The sequence below is a fragment of the Polyodon spathula genome, unplaced genomic scaffold (genome assembly GCF_017654505.1).
Source record: "Polyodon spathula isolate WHYD16114869_AA unplaced genomic scaffold, ASM1765450v1 scaffolds_1813, whole genome shotgun sequence".
Lineage (NCBI taxonomy): Eukaryota > Metazoa > Chordata > Actinopteri > Acipenseriformes > Polyodontidae > Polyodon > Polyodon spathula.
The window spans coordinates 6103-23412 of record NW_024473288.1 but is presented as its reverse complement, the minus strand read 5'-3'; the positions used below and the strand labels follow the sequence as shown (position 1 = coordinate 23412).

Below are 17310 nucleotides of genomic sequence, written 5' to 3'. Positions count from 1 at the left end.
TTCCGTGCTGCGCTCTCCCCGCCAGCCTCTGAACTGAGCGAGATTATCACCTGGCAGTCTTGTGGGGCGATGCCACTGCCTCCATCACTGCGCGCAGACGTTAGCTTCTGGCTCACAAAGCTGGCAGTGTCGGCGAGCAGGGCACAGAGGCGCCCTGCTAGCAGACTCTGCTGGTCTCCCGCGCTGTGTAGGTACTGATCCAGCCCGTCTATTACGATCAGCGACGGGAGATTCTTGTCACTCTCGTGGAGGGAAGCCACGTCGCGCAAGAGATCCACCGCCGTCCTGGGGTACTTGAATTGGATTTTCTGTAAAGAAATAAAAAGTCTTGCTTAAGATCAGCTTCTTTACAAAGTCTCCTCCCTCTCTCTATTTGTAATCTGTCCCCCTTTTTTTGTGGTGTTTGTATGTAATTGTAAATCGTGTATATATATATTATATATATATATATATATATATATATATATATATATTATATATATATATATATATATATACATATACACACACACACACACTGTGTTAAATCTGTGTTAACCCATTCAGTGCCACTGCCCTCTTTTCAGGACAGGCTACTTTGCAATGCTGTGGAGCATTTTTAACTGGAAGCGTCTACCTGTTATTTAAATGCTGTCTAACTACATTGCGATGATAACTTTAAATGTTACATAAACACAGCTTGTGTTCCGATTCCCCCCCCCCCATATCAAAGAAAAATACACTCGATACTTTATGGGTTAAGGTACTGCGCGTTCAGAGGCAGAAACAGTAAAATGTACAGAATTATATACAATGTGCATGTTTATATAAGACGCACAAAGCTATATCAGTACGCTCTGCAAGTTGACAGCACAGTAACGAACTATACAAAAATAAAAGATGACAGACAAAGAGAAGGAGAAGTGATCTCTTTTATTGCACTGACTGAATAATAATTATTCAAAGGTTGCATCACGACTTTAACAAAAAGAACCCATTTTGAATCACTGCGATTCTAATGCAAGGAAACAAGCTGCATGTCTTGCAGATACAAACATATATATAATATACATACTGTACATATACACACACACACACATACACACACACTAGAATTGTAGTTATTTTTGTTAAAGTCGTGATGCAACCTTTGCATGTAAACATCAATCTCTCTTTCCTACTTTCACCTGAAGAAGAGACCTCTGAGGTCTTGAAAGCGTGTGAATAATTATTATTCAGTCAGTGCAATAAAAGATATCACTTCTCCTTCTCTTTGTCTGTCACCTCTGGACTAACACGGCTGCCATTTCATCTATCAGCAAAAATAAAAGAAACGCACGGCTTCCTTGTTTAATCACTCTGATTATGCGTTTAACAATTAATATTCTGTTTAACTAGAAGGATCACGGTTAGTTTTTTTTTTTTTTTTTTTTTTTTTGCCACCCTATTGTTTTGATTAGCACAGCCATTTTTATAATAGAGATAGATATATAGACAGACAGATAGATAGATAGATAATAGATAGACAAATAGATATAGATAGACAGACAGATATATAGATAGATAGATAGATAGATAGATAGATAGATAGATAGATAGACAGATAGATAGATAGACAGATAGATAGATAGACAGACAGACAGATAGATAGATAGACAGATAGATAAATAGATAGACAGACAGATAGATAGATAGATAGATAGATAGATAGATAGATAGATAGATAGATAGATAGATAGACAGATAGATAGATAGACAGATAGATAGACAGATAGACAGATAGACAGACAGACAGATAGACAGATCTATCTATATAGACTAGATATAGACCATAGACCGACACAGACAGACAGATAGATAGACAGACAGATAGTAGATAGATAGATAGACAGACAGACAGACAGATAGATAGATATATAGATAGACAGACAGAGAATAGATAGACAGATAGACAGACAGACAGACAGACAGATAGATACACAGACACACACACACACACACACACACACACCACACACACACACACACACACACACACACACACACACACACATACACACAATGTTTAACTTTTAAACGAGATTGTGCTGTGATATGCCCCGGACACGCACCTTCATGCTCGGGAGGTGCACGCCGGCCCGGGCGCGCTGCAGGGGGGCCGGCAGGGTGCGGATCGGGCTCGGCGACAGGAACAGCACCGGGACCCCGAATTCAGAAGCGGCAATCACGGCGGAGAGGAACAGCAACGCCGTCTTACCGCAGCCAGCCTCCCCGAGCACAGCGCAATGGGCCGGCGTGTTTCTGCCGCGATCAACACTGCTGCTATTATTATTATTATTATTGCTGTTATTAGGAGAGGGGTAATCCGCGTCGCTGTAATGTCTGAAAACACGCTTTAGCATTTCTGCCATGTCGCCGTTGCCATGGAAATAAGACTTGACAATGTTTTCCCGCTCAGCTTTATAGATTTTCCCGCGCAGAGTCCGCAGCCCCGCCTCCAGCGCGCTGATAGGCTACATTTTTAATGAGGGTATTTTTTTCATTGGCTCCAAAACCTGTAACTGAAACATGACAGTATGCACGCATTTATGAAATTGTGTGTTTGAATCTTGTGTTAATCCGCTACGATTCGCAGACTATAGGAATAGTTTGCAATAATTCAGCCCACGCTGGTGAGAGTTTTTAGAAAAAAATGCATTTTTTTGCTTCCCAAAATACCATTGCAAAATTGAAAAAAAAAAGTTTTGATATTTTGATAATTACATATAAAACGTAAGTAACATTTTAATTATAGCTACAACATTTCCGTTAAGGTCAAAAAAAGACGTCGCTTGTTGATGCACTGGGCCCTCAGACTCTCCAATTATAAACCACTGTACTTCCGGTAAGGTCAAAACTGACGCTCCTATTAGAAACCACTGTACTTCCGGTAAGGTCAAAACTAACGCTCCTATTATAAACCACTGTACTTCCGGTAAGGTCAAACATAAACTCCTATTATAAACCACATTACTTCCGGTAAGGTCAAAACAGACGCTCCTATTATAAACCACTGTACTTCCGGTAAGGTCAAACGCCGCTCAGCTGTTGCATTGTGAAGATGGCGGAAATCGGCCCCGGAGACGAAGCGGTCGTTGTAAGTGGAAATCGGGGCCCCGGCGAGTCCTGCTCCGGCTCGCTGAGGCGCTGCCGTGGGCGCCCCCGGCTCCCTGACTCGGACCGGGCTCAGAGGCGCTTGGAGTCGCGCAAGAAGTACGACGTGAGGCGGGTTTACCTCGGCCAGTCGCACCGGCTGTGGAGCGAGCTGCGCCGGAGGACCGGGCTGAGCGACTCCGGGCTGGCAGAGTACCTGCTGCAGCTGGACGATCGGTACGGGGACAGGCACCGGGACAGGCACCGGGACAGGCACCGGGACAGGCACGGCAGGTAGGCTGCGATGTGTTGGGTACGGGGAGAGGCACCGGGAGAGGCACGGCAGGTAGGCTGCGATGTGTTGGGTACGGGGAGAGGCACCGGGAGAGGCACGGCAGGTAGGCTGCGATGTGTTGGGTACGGGGAGAGGCACCGGGAGAGGCACGGCAGGTAGGCTGCGATGTGTTGGGTACGGGGAGAGGCACCGGGAGAGGCACGGCAGGTAGGCTGCGATGTGTTGGGTACGGGGAGAGGCACCGGGAGAGGCACGGCAGGTAGGCTGCGATGTGTTGGGTACGGGGAGAGGCACCGGGAGAGGCACGGCAGGTAGGCTGCGATGGTGTTGGGTACGGGGAGAGGCACCGGGAGAGGCACGGCAGGTAGGCTGCGATGTGTTGGGTACAGGCACCGGGAGAGGCACGGCAGGTAGGCTGCGATGTGTTGGGTACGGGGAGAGGCACCGGGAGAGGCACGGCAGGTAGGCTGCGATGTGTTGGGTACGGGGAGAGGCACCGGGAGAGGCACGGCAGGTAGGCTGCGATGTGTTGGGTACGGGGAGAGGCACCGGGAGAGGCACGGCAGGTAGGCTGCGATGTGTTGGGTACGGGGAGAGGCACCGGGAGAGGCACGGCAGGTAGGCTGCGATGTGTTGGGTACGGGGAGAGGCACCGGGAGAGGCACGGCAGGTAGGCTGCGATGTGTTGGGTACGGGGAGAGGCACCGGGAGAGGCACGGCAGGTAGGCTGCGATGTGTTGGGTACGGGGAGAGGCACCGGGAGAGGCACGGCAGGTAGGCTGCGATGTGTTGGGTACGGGGAGAGGCACCGGGAGAGGCACGGCAGGTAGGCTGCGATGTGTTGGGTACGGGGAGAGGCACCGGGAGAGGCACGGCAGGTAGGCTGCGATGTGTTGGGTACGGGGAGAGGCACCGGGAGAGGCACGGCAGGTAGGCTGCGATGTGTTGGGTACGGGGAGAGGCACCGGGAGAGGCACGGCAGGTAGGCTGCGATGTGTTGGGTACGGGGAGAGGCACCGGGAGAGGCACAGGTAGGGCATGTGTTGGGTACGGGGAGAGGCACCGGGAGAGGCACGGCAGGTAGGCTGCGATGTGTACGGGGTACACCGGGAGAGGCACGGCAGGTAGGCTGCGATGTGTTGGGTACGGGGAGAGGCACCGGGAGAGGCACGGCAGGTAGGCTGCGATGTGTTGGGTACGGGGAGAGGCACCGGGAGAGGCACGGCAGGTAGGCTGCGATGTGTTGGGTACGGGGAGAGGCACCGGGAGAGGCACGGCAGGTAGGCTGCGATGTGTTGGGTACGGGGAGAGGCACCGGGAGAGGCACGGCAGGTAGGCTGCGATGTGTTGGGTACGGGGAGAGGCACCGGGAGAGGCACGGCAGGTAGGCTGCGATGTGTTGGGTACGGGGAGAGGCACCGGGAGAGGCACGGCAGGTAGGCTGCGATGTGTTGGGTACGGGGAGAGGCACCGGGAGAGGCACGGCAGGTAGTGACCAGCACTGTCTATAATAACAGTTTAAAAGTTAAACCTCGGGTCTGTTTATTGCGGATCACCGCTATGTATAGTTTACCATCTGCAAGGCTGAAAAGTGGGACCGGTGCCCAGAGCTTATCACTTAATCACAGAACGTCTTTGTGTTTTGTATTGCAAGTAACTCAGTGTTTTAATCCTTGAATTTAACGTGGTGTCGATTCTCAAGCAAACAAGAGCGGGTTGGAAAGCAAGCACGGCTGGTGTGCTTGGATAACTCGCTCGGAGACGCATCAGGGTTACTGTGAGATCACGAGTCACACAGTCCTTCCACAGGAGCTGCTAGTCAGTGAGATGCTGTAAAGAGCCGCTTCGCTTTTCTGCACCGATGACACGAAGTGCTTTCACTTTAATAAGGGTTTCATATTTTATGGTTCAGCATTTTGCCGTTTAAGCTGAGGGAATACGAAGCCACGTTTTCAGGGACAGTGGCTTGAAGCCTGGTAACCGGGAGACCTAAGCCCCTTTCACAATGGCGCTCCTAACTGGGTCCCGACCCGGGTTCTGGCTACCCCGGGTCACAATCCTGTGTAGTCTGAAACTATATACCTGGGTCAGCAGTGACCAACCTCAGGGTGGCAGAGGGTCAGGGTGGCAGAGGGTCAGGGTGGCAGAGGGTCAGGGTGGCAGAGGGTCAGGTCACAGTTGCTTGTCAGTCTGCTGTACTTTCTGAATTCCATTGCATTACCTTATGTTTTCTTTTTCTTTCAGCAAACAGTTGAAGCAGGAGGCCTGCCCAGTGAAACAGAAGCAGAGTGAGTCGTCTCTCTGATCCTAGCTGCCCCTGATTCCATCGTTCAGAAAGATTCATGAAAGCTGTCCTCAACGTCCTCAGCTTTCACATTAAACCACTTTCTGTGGCTTTTAAAGCTCTAATCTGACTTTGTGTGCAGAGCATCTTCTGCAAACTGCAGTGGCGTGCATTATCGATGATCACATTATCATTGATAGTATAGCTAAAATGCATCAGTGCCTCTCTCAGGAAGATGTTCCTCTCTCTTGGTGTAGCCTGTCGATCACAAAGAGATGCTGGGGGGTGAAGTGCATCGCAAAGCCACTCGAATTCACATTCCTCTTTGCTGGGGGAGAACAGTGGTTCCCTTATAAAAGTTTCCCATAGTAAAAGCATAGCAGAGTGTAGTAAAGCACAGAGAGGTCTGGTAAAGCATAGGGAAGCATTGTAAAGCACAGAGAGGTCTGGTAAAGCACAGGGAAGAATTATAAAGAATAGCGAGGTAAAGCATATTAATAAAAATGTGAAGTGGTTGCTGTTCTCACAGCGAGTGATTGCTCTGAGTCTCCTGCAGGGGGAGCAGTGCAATGTGAAGTGGTTGCTGTTGTCACAGTGAGTGTGTCTCCTGCAGGGGGAGCTGTGCAGTGTGAAGTGGTTTCTGTTCTCACAGTGAGTGTGTCTCCTGCAGGGGGAGCAGTGCAATGTGAAGTGGTTTCTGTTCTCACAGTGAGTGTGTCTCCTGCAGGGGGAGCAGTGCAATGTGAAGTGGTTTCTGTTCTCACAGTGAGTGTGTCTCCTGCAGGGGGAGCTGTGCAATGTGAAGTGGTTTCTGTTCTCACAGTGAGTGTGTCTCCTGCAGGGGGAGCAGTGCAATGTGAAGTGGTTTCTGTTCTCACAGTGAGTGTGTCTCCTGCAGGGGGAGCTGTGCAATGTGAAGTGGTTTCTGTTCTCACAGTGAGTGTGTCTCCTGCAGGGGGAGCTGTGCAATGTGAAGTGGTTTCTGTTCTCACAGTGAGTGTGTCTCCTGCAGGGGGAGCAGTGCAATGTGAAGTGGTTTCTGTTCTCACAGTGAGTGTTCCTGCAGCTGTGCAATGTGAAGTGGTTTCTGTTCTCACAGTGAGTGTGTCTCCTGCAGGGGGAGCAGTGCAATGTGAAGTGGTTTCTGTTCTCACAGTGAGTGTGTCTCCTGCAGGGGGAGCTGTGCAATGTGAAGTGGTTTCTGTTCTCACAGTGAGTGTGTCTCCTGCAGGGGGAGCTGTGCAATGTGAAGTGGTTTCTGTTCTCACAGTGAGTGTGTCTCCTGCAGGGGGAGCTGTGCAATGTGAAGTGGTTTCTGTTCTCACAGTGAGTGTTCCTGCAGGGGGAGCAGTGCAATGTGAAGTGGTTTCTGTTCTCACAGTGAGTGTGTCTCCTGCAGGGGGAGCTGTGCAATGTGAAGTGGTTTCTGTTCTCACAGTGAGTGTGTCTCCTGCAGGGGGAGCTGTGCAATGTGAAGTGGTTTCTGTTCTCACAGTGAGTGTGTCTCCTGCAGGGGGAGCTGTGCAATGTGAAGTGGTTTCTGTTCTCACAGTGAGTGTGTCTCCTGCAGGGGGAGCAGTGCAATGTGAAGTGGTTTCTGTTCTCACAGTGAGTGTGTCTCCTGCAGGGGGAGCTGTGCAGTGTGAAGTGGTTTCTGTTCTCACAGTGAGTGTGTCTCCTGCAGGGGGAGCTGTGCAATGTGAAGTGGTTTCTGTTCTCACAGTGAGTGTGTCTCCTGCAGGGGGAGCTGTGCAATGTGAAGTGGTTTCTGTTCTCACAGTGAGTGTGTCTCCTGCAGGGGGCGCTGTGCAATGTGAAGTGGTTTCTGTTCTCACAGTGAGTGTGTCTCCTGCAGGGGGAGCTGTGCAATGTGAAGTGGTTTCTGTTCTCACAGTGAGTGTCTCTCCCGCAGGGGAGCAGTGTGATGTGAACTGTCTGCACAGCCTGGTGAGCTGGTACGAGGCGCACCGGCTGACCTGCCCTCACGAGCCGCAGCTCCGATCCCTGGAGCCGGGACTGGGCTTCTCCGCCAGCGCGGTGTGGCAGTGCCAGGGAGAACACCGCTTCCACCAGCACCTTTCCTCACCGGACAGGGAGGCCAGCGACTCGGAGAACGAGAGCCACACCGACGTGGCTGCGGGAGGGAATACAGCACCGAGTCAGAGGAGGAAACAGGGATCCAAACACAGGCAAGGTGGGTCCTGCTCCTATTTTTCTCAAGTACAAGTTTTTAAGGTTCAAGAAATCTCTCAATTTCCATCTCGGTGGGGGGGGGGTAGTAATCAGTTGCCCCTTGCAGTTTCTGGGTGATTTCGTCTCAGCTATGTTTTCAGGTTTCTTAACACAGTGCAGGAGCGGATATTTTTAAATTACAAATAAATGTTTGCTGCAACGTGTTTCTTTAATCACTGCTCTTTCTCTGCTTAAATAAAGTCTCTTTTGATACGCAAGTTTCATTACTGCACACTGTGCAGCGATTGGAAGCGCCCAGCGAAGGCTGAAGGCTTGTGGAATTGTTCGGTGTGCTCGAGTTCCTTCGCTAAGTAACGCATCGATGCCTTCTCCTCCTTTCACAGACACTGCAGAAAGCACGGAGGACTCAGAGCGCTCTGAGGACTGTGGCACGGCGGAGGGGGGGTGCGGGGATGCCCCGATTGCGGGAGAGACGCAGGCGCAGTCCGATTTCGGAGAGCCCGCCCCAGCGCGGCTTCACGACAGGGAGGTGGGGATCGAGAGGGGTGGACGGGTCAGCGCAGACCAGGCCCAGGGAAACCACGCCTACGAACAGCAGGAGGAAAAGGGCAGCGTCACCGTACTGCCGCCCGAAACTGACTACGTGGTGGTGACGACCACCGATCCAGAGACGGTGCCGGAGGACTCCAGCAGGGGGCGCTCTCCTCCACCCCCTGCCGCTCCCCTACGACTTGCCAGCCCAGGGGAGCTGTACGAACAGCAGACTCTAGAGACAGTGGTGGCTAGCTGTCAGATTGCAGATGGAGAATGCTCTATGGATGGATCACAGGTAGGGCTGAGCTGCTCAAACGCCTTGATGTTGGCGGCTGGCTCTTATTGTCTGTTACAGCGCCAGCTTCTCAGATCAAATATGAACTCGAATGTTTCAGTCGATCGGGAACGGGAATAAGGCTCCTATTGCATAGCAGTTTCACCCATTGCAGGTTTTACTACGAGCTTCACGCTGTGTGGGCTGTGGCGTGTCTTATTAAACTCCCAGTGCAAGCAGGAATGGATTGAATGTGCTGTGCGACGGGGGTCTTGTTTCCTGTAACGGCTGGGTTTTCTCGTGATCTACCTGCAGGTCATTATCATCACAGGGTCAAGCTACGAGGCGCTGGCTTCGGAGGGCATTCACCTGGATGTGGGCGGAAGCGCGTCGGGGGGAGTGAGCTGCACAGTGATAGAGGGGGTCGCGTACAGGCATGTCTGTGAGGCTGTCCCGGGACACTGCGACAGCGTGCACCCCATCGCAACCAGCGCAGGTATTCACCGCAGCACAGCTGCTGTCCCCAGTGCAGTATGGAGTTTAACCCCGTCTCTGCCAGCCTTGCGTTCCTGTGTGAAGCTCATTAGATGCAGATCGCAGTTTTGATCAGCGATGTGTTGGAGTTGATCCAAAGGCAACAGGAATGCAGTGGCCCTGTGTCCACGTGATCCCTCTTGGTGCGGAGGTGAAGTGATCGTCGCTGATGGCATTGTTTTCGTTAGAGCACGCGTTCAGCTCCGAGTCACTCTTCTGTCCAGGCAGCGTGTTGATCTGAGAGCCGTTTCCTTCTGGTCTTTGCAGAGATTGAGAAGGAAGAGACCGATGACGGCCTGCTGGAGACGGAGACCCCCCAGATCGCGTCCGAGGAGACGGAGATACAAACCGGCTCACGCAGGTCAACGCGAACGAAAGTGAAACCCAATGACAAACGCTTCCACTGGGGCCGGAAGACACTGAAAGAGACTTCTGGAGCCGAACGTTTCTCATTGAACTTGAGTTTTAGGATTTCAAAATTGAGCGCTGTAGTAGTTCTGGATGATAGACACTAAACAGGGTTTGATCTCCAGAGGTGAATGCACCATTATAAAAACTATTTAAATGATATCGCAAAAGTCTACCGGAAAATTTCGAAATGCCACATTAGTTAGTTTTTCGTGAAGTATATGGAAAACTACACAGTGGTGTGCAATTCAGTATGTGTACGTAACAAGATTCAGCAGCTTTCACTCGACTCTGTGAAGCAAAGTTTCTTAATTCTGTAGGGCGATGCAGTACTTTTGGCCACAGATGTAGTTATTACAGAATTCATTTCCGAAAATCTGTACTGTCTGCCATAAAATCCAACATATTGTTTTGATCTAATTTGTAACTCATCAAAATATATATATATACTGAGCATCAAAAGGAACTTACCACTTTTATATTTGGATAAAATTCACCAGATGTGATCGAAAAATGACAAACTCTGTTTTAGAGGAGGTGTTGACAGGCTGCCCTGCTCCTCACACAGCCAGCTGATCTGTCAGCAGGAGGAGGTGTTGACAGGCTGCCCTGCTCCTCACACAGCCAGCTGATCTGTCAGCAGGAGGAGGTGTTGACAGGCTGCCCTGCTCCTCACACAGCCAGCTGATCTGTCAGCAGGAGGAGGTGTTGACAGGCTGCCCTGCTCCTCACACAGCCAGCTGATCTGTGAGCAGGAGGAGGTGTTGACAGGCTGCCCTGCTCCTCACACAGCCAGCTGATCTGTCAGCAGGAGGAGGTGTTGACAGGCTGCCCTGCTCCTCACACAGCCAGCTGATCTGTGAGCAGGAGGAGGTGTTGACAGGCTGCCCTGCTCCTCACACAGCCAGCTGATCTGTCAGCAGGAGGAGGTGTTGACAGGCTGCCCTGCTCCTCACACAGCCAGCTGATCTGTCAGCAGGAGGAGGTGTTGACAGGCTGCGGTTTGTTGTCTAGGTCCAAGAGGAGCCGCAGGGGTCCAGTGATCGAAGCGGACGGCATGCTGAAGATGTTTCATTGTCCGTACGAAGGCTGCAGGCAGGTGTATGTGGCAATGAGCAGCTTTCAGGTAAGAGGGAGTCCCCCGCACTACAGCACCCCCCAGTCCCACTGCAGGGCGCCCCTAATAGAGACCCCGACTGGCCCACATCTCAGTCCAGGCCTGTGCTGTGACAGGATGGGGGTGAACTAGGCATTACAACTGCTGCTGCAGAGTCGCTTCTAATAGGATCTGTTTGTTTTGGTGTCACCTGAAGGACGGAGCACAAGGAGGTTCAGTGACTCGCTCAGGGTCTCACACAGCGAGTCAGGGCTGGGATTAGAACCGGGGAGACCTCCTGGTATCCAGCTGCTGGAGAGTAATGCGTAACTGAGTTGACTTTATGCAGTAGTTTGTAACTCTAACCTTTTTTCAGACAGGTAGCTGAATGCGGTTCCACATTTTATGTGAAAAGAATTGTTCAGTTACATAAAAACATTTTTTTGAAACTCTGACTAATGCGTTAACTTGGAAAGCGGAAAGCGTTTCAGCTGTGCAGGTCAAGCCTTGCGTATCACATAAACACGCATTTCATAGCATCAGTGTACACGGTAAAGGAAAAAAAACAAAATACACGGAGATACGGCGTGCTTGATTTTACTGCTTTCAATCTGACATCCTTTGTTATGAGCCAGCTGTGTAAGTTCTGCTCCGACCCATCCCCTTCCCTTTCAGAACCACGTGAATCTGGTTCACAGGAAGGGCAGGACAAAGGTGTGCCCTCACCCTGGCTGTGGGAAGAAGTTCTACCTGTCAAACCATCTCCACAGACACATGATCATCCACTCAGGTGAGGAGAGGAGAGAGTTAGGAGAGGGGAGGAGCGGAGAGAGGGGACCGGGGAGGAGAGGAAAGGAAAGGAGAGGAGAGGAGAGGGTTAGGGGAGTGGATGGGACTGATGTGACCCCGCCTCTTCTGTTTTAGGGGTACAGTTAGGGTTAGGAGAGTGGAGGGGAATGATTTGACCCTGTCTCTTTGGTTTAAGGGGTACAGTTAGGGTTAGGAGAGTGGATGGGAATGATGTGACCCTGTCTCTTCTGTTTTAGGGGTACAGTTAGGGTTAGGAGAGTGGAGGGGAATGATGTGACCCCGTCTCTTCTGTTTTAGGGGTACAGTTAGGGTTAGGAGAGTGGAGGGGAATGATTTGACCCCGTCTCTTCGGTTTTAGGGGTACCGTTAGGGTTAGGAGAGTGGAGGGGAATGATTTGACCCCGTCTCGTCTCTTCTGTTCTAGGGGTCCGTGATTTCATCTGTGAAACGTGTGGGAAATCCTTCAAAAGGAAAAACCACCTGGAGGTGCATCGAAGAACTCACACAGGAGAGACGCCACTGCAGTGAGTAGAGGATGTGTGAGGCTTTCTGGGTGTGTGCGTGTGTGTCATTGTGTCTGTCACTCCTGTGTGTGTGTGTGTCACTCTGTGTGTGTCACTGTGTGTAATTAAGTTTGATTTGCTAGAAAACAAGAAATACTGTTACTGTTTTACAGTGGGGGGGTTCTCCAGAGTGAAATAAACCCAGGCCCTGTTCCAAAGAAAGTCTGAGGGCAATAAAGCAATGAAGGGACCTCTTTCCTGCCCTAGCGGTTTGTCTAGTCTAGTACACAGAGCTGAAGCAGTGAGACTGTGAAGCCCCTTTCACACTGGCATGCTCTGCCCAGGTCAGGACCCGGTCTCATTCAGGTCAGCTGTGTGATTCCACAGCAGGGTTGCCCTGGGTGACAGACGCAAGCACACAATGCGTGGATTGGACTGACGCTTCCATCCCAGCTTCTCCGGATCGAACCGTAGGCCCGAATGCTGATTTAAAGCAAATGTTTCTTCATCCCGGCTGCAAGCTGGCTCCTGCTGCGTCTCGAGCAACGCAGACATGGCTAAACAGAATCGTTCCTTGGTGAAGTGAGCCCTTCCCGCAGGCGCGGCTGTTTGTTATCTCGTCGGCCTGCGTGGCGCTTGTCTGGCTCAGCCAGGGTGCGTGGTTTCACTCTACGCGGGGTTTGACCCGGACAGGAGCGCCAGCGTGTCGGGGGGTTTAGGGTTAAGAGCTGTTCCCGTGCTGGGTGGCAGCAGGTTTTGATCGTCGCTCGTTTCAGTTTGCAGCAGCCAGTGACTGGAATGAGTTTTGTGTTTTCTGATTGATTCTGTGTGTTTCTTTACTCTATTTCTTGTGTTTTGTTTTGTGTTTTCTGATTGATTCTGTGTGTTTCTTTACTCTTTCTTGTGTTTGTTTTGTGTTTTCTGATTGATTCTGTGTTTCTTTACTCTTTCTTGTGTTTGTTTTGTGTTTTCTGATTGATTCTGTGTGTTTCTTTACTCTGTATTTCTTGTGTTTGTTTTGTGTTTTCTGATTGATTCTGTGTGTTTCTTTACTCTGTATTTCTTGTGTTTTGTTTTGTGTTTTCTGATTGATTCTGTGTGTTTCTTTACTCTGTATTTCTTGTGTGTTTTCTGATTTTCTGTGTGTTTCTTTCTTTCTTGTGTTTTCTGTGTGTTTCTTTTCTTTACTCAGTATTTCTTGTGTTTGTTTTGTGTTTTCTGATTGATTCTGTGTGTTTCTTTACTCTGTATTTCTTGTGTTTGTTTTGTGTTTTCTGATTGATTCTGTGTGTTTCTTTACTCTGTATTTCTTGTGTTTGTTTTGTGTTTTCTGATTGATTCTGTGTGTTTCTTTACTCTGTATTTCTTGTGTTTGATATTTTGTGTTTTCTGATTGATTCTGTGTGTTTCTTTACTCTGTATTTCTTGTGTTTGTTTTGTGTTTTCTGATTGATTCTGTGTGTTTCTTTACTCTGTATTTCTTGTGTTTTTGTTTTTGGTTTTCTGATTGATTCTGTGTGTTTCTTTACTCTGTATTTCTTGTGTTTTGTTTTGTGTTTTCTGATTGATTCTGTGTGTTTCTTTACTCTTTCTTGTGTTTGTTTTGTGTTTTCTGATTGATTCTGTGTGTGTTTCTTTACTCTGTATTTCTTGTGTTTTGTTTTGGGTTTTCTGATTGATTTCAGTGTGTTTCTTTAATCTGTATTTCTTGTGTTTGATATTTTGTGTTTTCTGATTGATTCTGTGTGTTTCTTTACTCTGTATTTCTTGTGTTTTGTTTTGTGTTTTCTGATTGATTCTGTGTGTGTTTCTTTACTCTGTATTTATTGTGTTTGATGTTGTTTTGCTGGAGTACTGCGAGTCTCTTGCCAGGACGTCGTTGGAAATGAGAATGTGTTCTCAATCCACTCCTCAGGATAAGAAAAGGTTTTGATTGATTGATTGATGGATGTGTTTCTCCTCTTGCCAGGTGTGAGGTTTGTGGGTACCAGTGTCGCCAGCGCGCCTCTCTAAACTGGCACATGAAGAAACACAAACCGGACCTGCATTACAACTTCACCTGTGAGCAGTGCGGCAAGAGGTTTGAGAAGCTGGAGAGCGTCAAGTTCCACAAACTCAAGAGCCACCCGGACAAGCAGGCAGCGTGAGAGACTACAGGCAGTGACCTTCAGACTCTCCTGCGAAACAGGCAGGACTGTCCCTCGCTCAGGACCCTGCAGACTCTCCTGAGAAACAGGCAGGACTGTCCCTCGCTCAGGACCCTGCAGACTCTCCTGAGAAACAGGCAGGACTGTCCCTCGCTCAGGATCCTCCAGAGAAACAGGCAGGACTGTCCCTCGCTCAGGACTGGAGAAACAGACAGGGCTGTCCGGATTACACAAGTCTAAACAGATTTTCAGTCTTTGAAAGGGACTGACTGAGAGAGACAGCCTATTATAACGAAGCTGCTATGCACAGTAGTGGGTAGTGCAGCATTGTGTATGTCTGTTTTTGTTTATCAAGAACATGTGTTCGGATGCCAGCGCTGGAAGTGGGAACGGCTGGCCGGCTTTATCAGATACGCCTCGTCTCCGATCAGCATCCCAGACTGACGCGAGGGGCTGCTTCCAACATTTTTTCTCTGTTTCATAAATTTGCACGCAAGGCAGCAGGAAAACGGAAAGCTTTGATAGGGCAGATCCTCGAACGCATCCTAGCACGGAGTTTTGCTCCAGCCCTAGTAGCGACCCTCCACTAGCGTTGCAGAAGCAACCCGTTGCTGGGATGTGCTAGAGAATTAGTTTCGTCTTCGCCGTTTGCTGTAACCTGATTTATTCTCGATAAGCGCACTGCAGTGATCGTCTAAAGCGGGGATTAGCGCCGCTGCTACCGACCGGAGTCGGGGTCACGGTCCGGTTTCCAGCGCCTTTTTAAAAACCCGGTTCCTTCGAAGGAATCGGAGTTGATGTTTTAGAGAAGTAGTAAGTGTTGTGATCGCTCAGCTGCTTTCATTGGAGGCCAGTTTAACTGACTCGCAAACAGCAGCTTCAGTGCAGCCCCCGTGAGACGCTCATTGGAGCAGAAAGCCGCTGATCGGAATTCTGATCACTGGGAATGGATTCAAAGCGAAACGGAAATTGGACAAACAGGAAGTGACCTCAGCCCTGCTCCCAAGATGCATTTGCTCCTGTCTCTCTCTCTCTCTCTCTCTCTCTCTCTCTCTCTCTCTCTCCCTGCGGACAGAGATGCTGGGGAAGGGGATGCCAGTGCCACGTAATTCAGCTCCTTCAGCGGCTTGGCTTCGTCCCTCTATTGAGGGAGAGAACAGCGGCATGGCTTCCATTAAAACAAAACAGGAGCGACAAGGAGAACAACCGAAAGTGGAGAAAGTGACAGTCCGTGGGAGGAGAAACAGGGTTGATGGTAATGACAGGGACCCCTGGGAGCAGAGACGCTGGGAATGTCTTTGGCATCCAGCCCTAGTCTTCACGCAAGTAGTGTTTTAAAAGACCTCTGTTTTACATGGAAAAATGCTACATGTCTACATCTGAACTGATTCAGTTGATGTTTGTTCCAGTATTTTGAGATTAGAGGGGGTGACAGTTGCGTGAGAGAGTGTTTGTATTAACGGCAAAGGGTAATTCCTTTAAAAAACAAACAAAAAAAAAAAAAACTGTGTTGGCAAAGTGTAAAGGGCTGTATTCATTTGCATCTTCAAACGTAAAATCTGTTTTTTATTTTGTGTACCGTATCCAAAAAACTGAGTAGATGCACAGATCAGTTAATCTTGGTCAATTTTAGCTTGTCCTCATTGTGAAATTGCCAGCGTTGACATTTCTGTATGAAGTATTTCTGTATGCAGTACATATGCACTGAAAGACTGGAAAGCTGCATATAATATATATATATATAATTACACTACACATGTAAAATACTTGTATATAAAGCCTTGTACAGAAATTGAACAATAAACGGATATTTTTTCCAGTAATTCTCTTTCGCAGTGCTTGAGGGGAGGGGGGTGTATCAAAGAGACGCAGAAGCACGCCTCCATTAACTGAAGAGCCACGCATTGCTCTGCTGGTAGATCCAGGGCGCAGTAACTGCGATAGGAGGCAGTCCTCCTCCACCGAGCCAATGTTACAGCAGGTTGCAATTTTACATCGTGGCCACGGGAGGGCAGCAAAGAACCGCTGCGGGAGAGGCGTTGGTTGAGAAACAGCCGCTCTCTGCTTCCTGTAAATCACCTGTCGGGAAACTCGGTGCTACCGTTGTTTTTTGTTTTGTTTTGTGTGTTTTTTTTTTTTTTTGTTTTTTTTTTTAAGAATATCAGATGCTGGGAAGATTTCACACACACATTTTTACATCTTGAATAGTTCTGCATACTAGAAATCATGATAACGACAACCCCTCGTTTGCTTACCAAAAAAGCATCTGCTTCTTAAATGCACCTTGATCCGATTTCTATGAAACTATTAGTTATAATGCAAACAAGTTCATTTGTACACATGCCAGTTTCGTTAAAGGTGAGGAAACAGCTTCCACAGTCTTATCATTGACACTTGAAGACAGAATTCCTCCCTGTCCTCCTCCTCGCATTTCAGTCTAAACCCCTCCCTTATTCTGGCTGGATTTGAATCTCACCAGAGCTCGTTAATGATCAGCTAGAGGGCTGCACCACTGGGGTTCATAAACCACACCTTTCGAGAGAGAGAGAGAGAGAGAGAGAGAGAGAGAGAGAGAGAGAGAGAGAGAGAGAGAAGAGAGAGAGAGAGAGAGAGAGAGAGCATCCCTCAGCCCTTCACAATCTAAACCCTGCGCTTCAGTCTCACCTGCACTCAGGTAAGCTCTGATTGATTCGAAATGCTTTTCTCCCTTTCCGGTACCGCTCATGCCTGGAGCCCGGTCCAGTGCTTCTGTGGGGTTCTGAAACCAGGCGGTCCTGCTCGGTAGATGAACGGTTAGGAGAATCAGAACCACTGAAAGAAACTTTCAGAACTGAATCCCATTTCAATATATTCCGTCTGTCTAAATCCAGCCCTATTGAGTGGCGCTTTGGTTCAGGGTGAAATGTTTAAAATCTGCCTTCTGTTTATTTTACCCGAGTGCTTTTTTGTTTGTTTCTGAATTCAATTATTTTGTTCAATTATTCTAGCGTCTAGTTTTAGAATTCTGTAATATTCAATTGGTATTTTTTTTTTTTTTTTTTTTGATAGTTTTTCTGAGATCTGCATAATATTTAAAGACTTTGAAACGTTTGTGATTGAATTGATCGGGTTTGGTGTTTCT

General features: G+C 48.9%; 2 protein-coding genes across 4 annotated transcripts; one reads left to right on the top strand and one right to left on the bottom strand.

Moving 5' to 3' along the window:
* Nucleotides 1-5: 5 nt before the first annotated feature.
* swsap1 (SWIM-type zinc finger 7 associated protein 1) lies at nucleotides 6-2677 on the bottom strand (the record flags this gene model as incomplete). The annotated part of the gene is made up of 2 exons (XM_041243494.1): nucleotides 2091-2677; nucleotides 6-308 (listed from the first exon to the last, which is right to left on the bottom strand). Coding segments are annotated over exons 1-2 (603 nt in total), but the record flags the coding sequence as incomplete, so codon positions are not given.
* Nucleotides 2678-3064: 387 nt separating this feature from the next.
* On the top strand, nucleotides 3065-16012 carry znf653 (zinc finger protein 653). 3 transcript variants are annotated; one of them, XM_041243491.1, is made up of 10 exons: nucleotides 3065-3405; nucleotides 5651-5694; nucleotides 7603-7884; nucleotides 8267-8712; nucleotides 9007-9187; nucleotides 9493-9586; nucleotides 10648-10759; nucleotides 11405-11519; nucleotides 11964-12063; nucleotides 14012-16012. In XM_041243491.1, exons 1-10 carry the CDS (start codon nucleotides 3080-3082, stop codon nucleotides 14187-14189), a joined length of 1878 nt encoding a protein of 625 aa, XP_041099425.1. In that variant the 5' UTR covers nucleotides 3065-3079; the 3' UTR covers nucleotides 14190-16012. The 3 variants fall into 3 exon arrangements, 2 of the variants coding, with proteins under 2 accessions (XP_041099425.1, XP_041099426.1); XR_005948746.1 differs by lacking the exons at nucleotides 11405-11519; nucleotides 11964-12063; nucleotides 14012-16012 and having other exon boundaries at nucleotides 9493-10562; nucleotides 10619-10659; XM_041243492.1 differs by lacking the exons at nucleotides 11405-11519; nucleotides 11964-12063; nucleotides 14012-16012 and having other exon boundaries at nucleotides 9493-9760; nucleotides 10648-10731.
* The last annotated feature ends 1298 nt before the right edge of the window (nucleotides 16013-17310 follow it).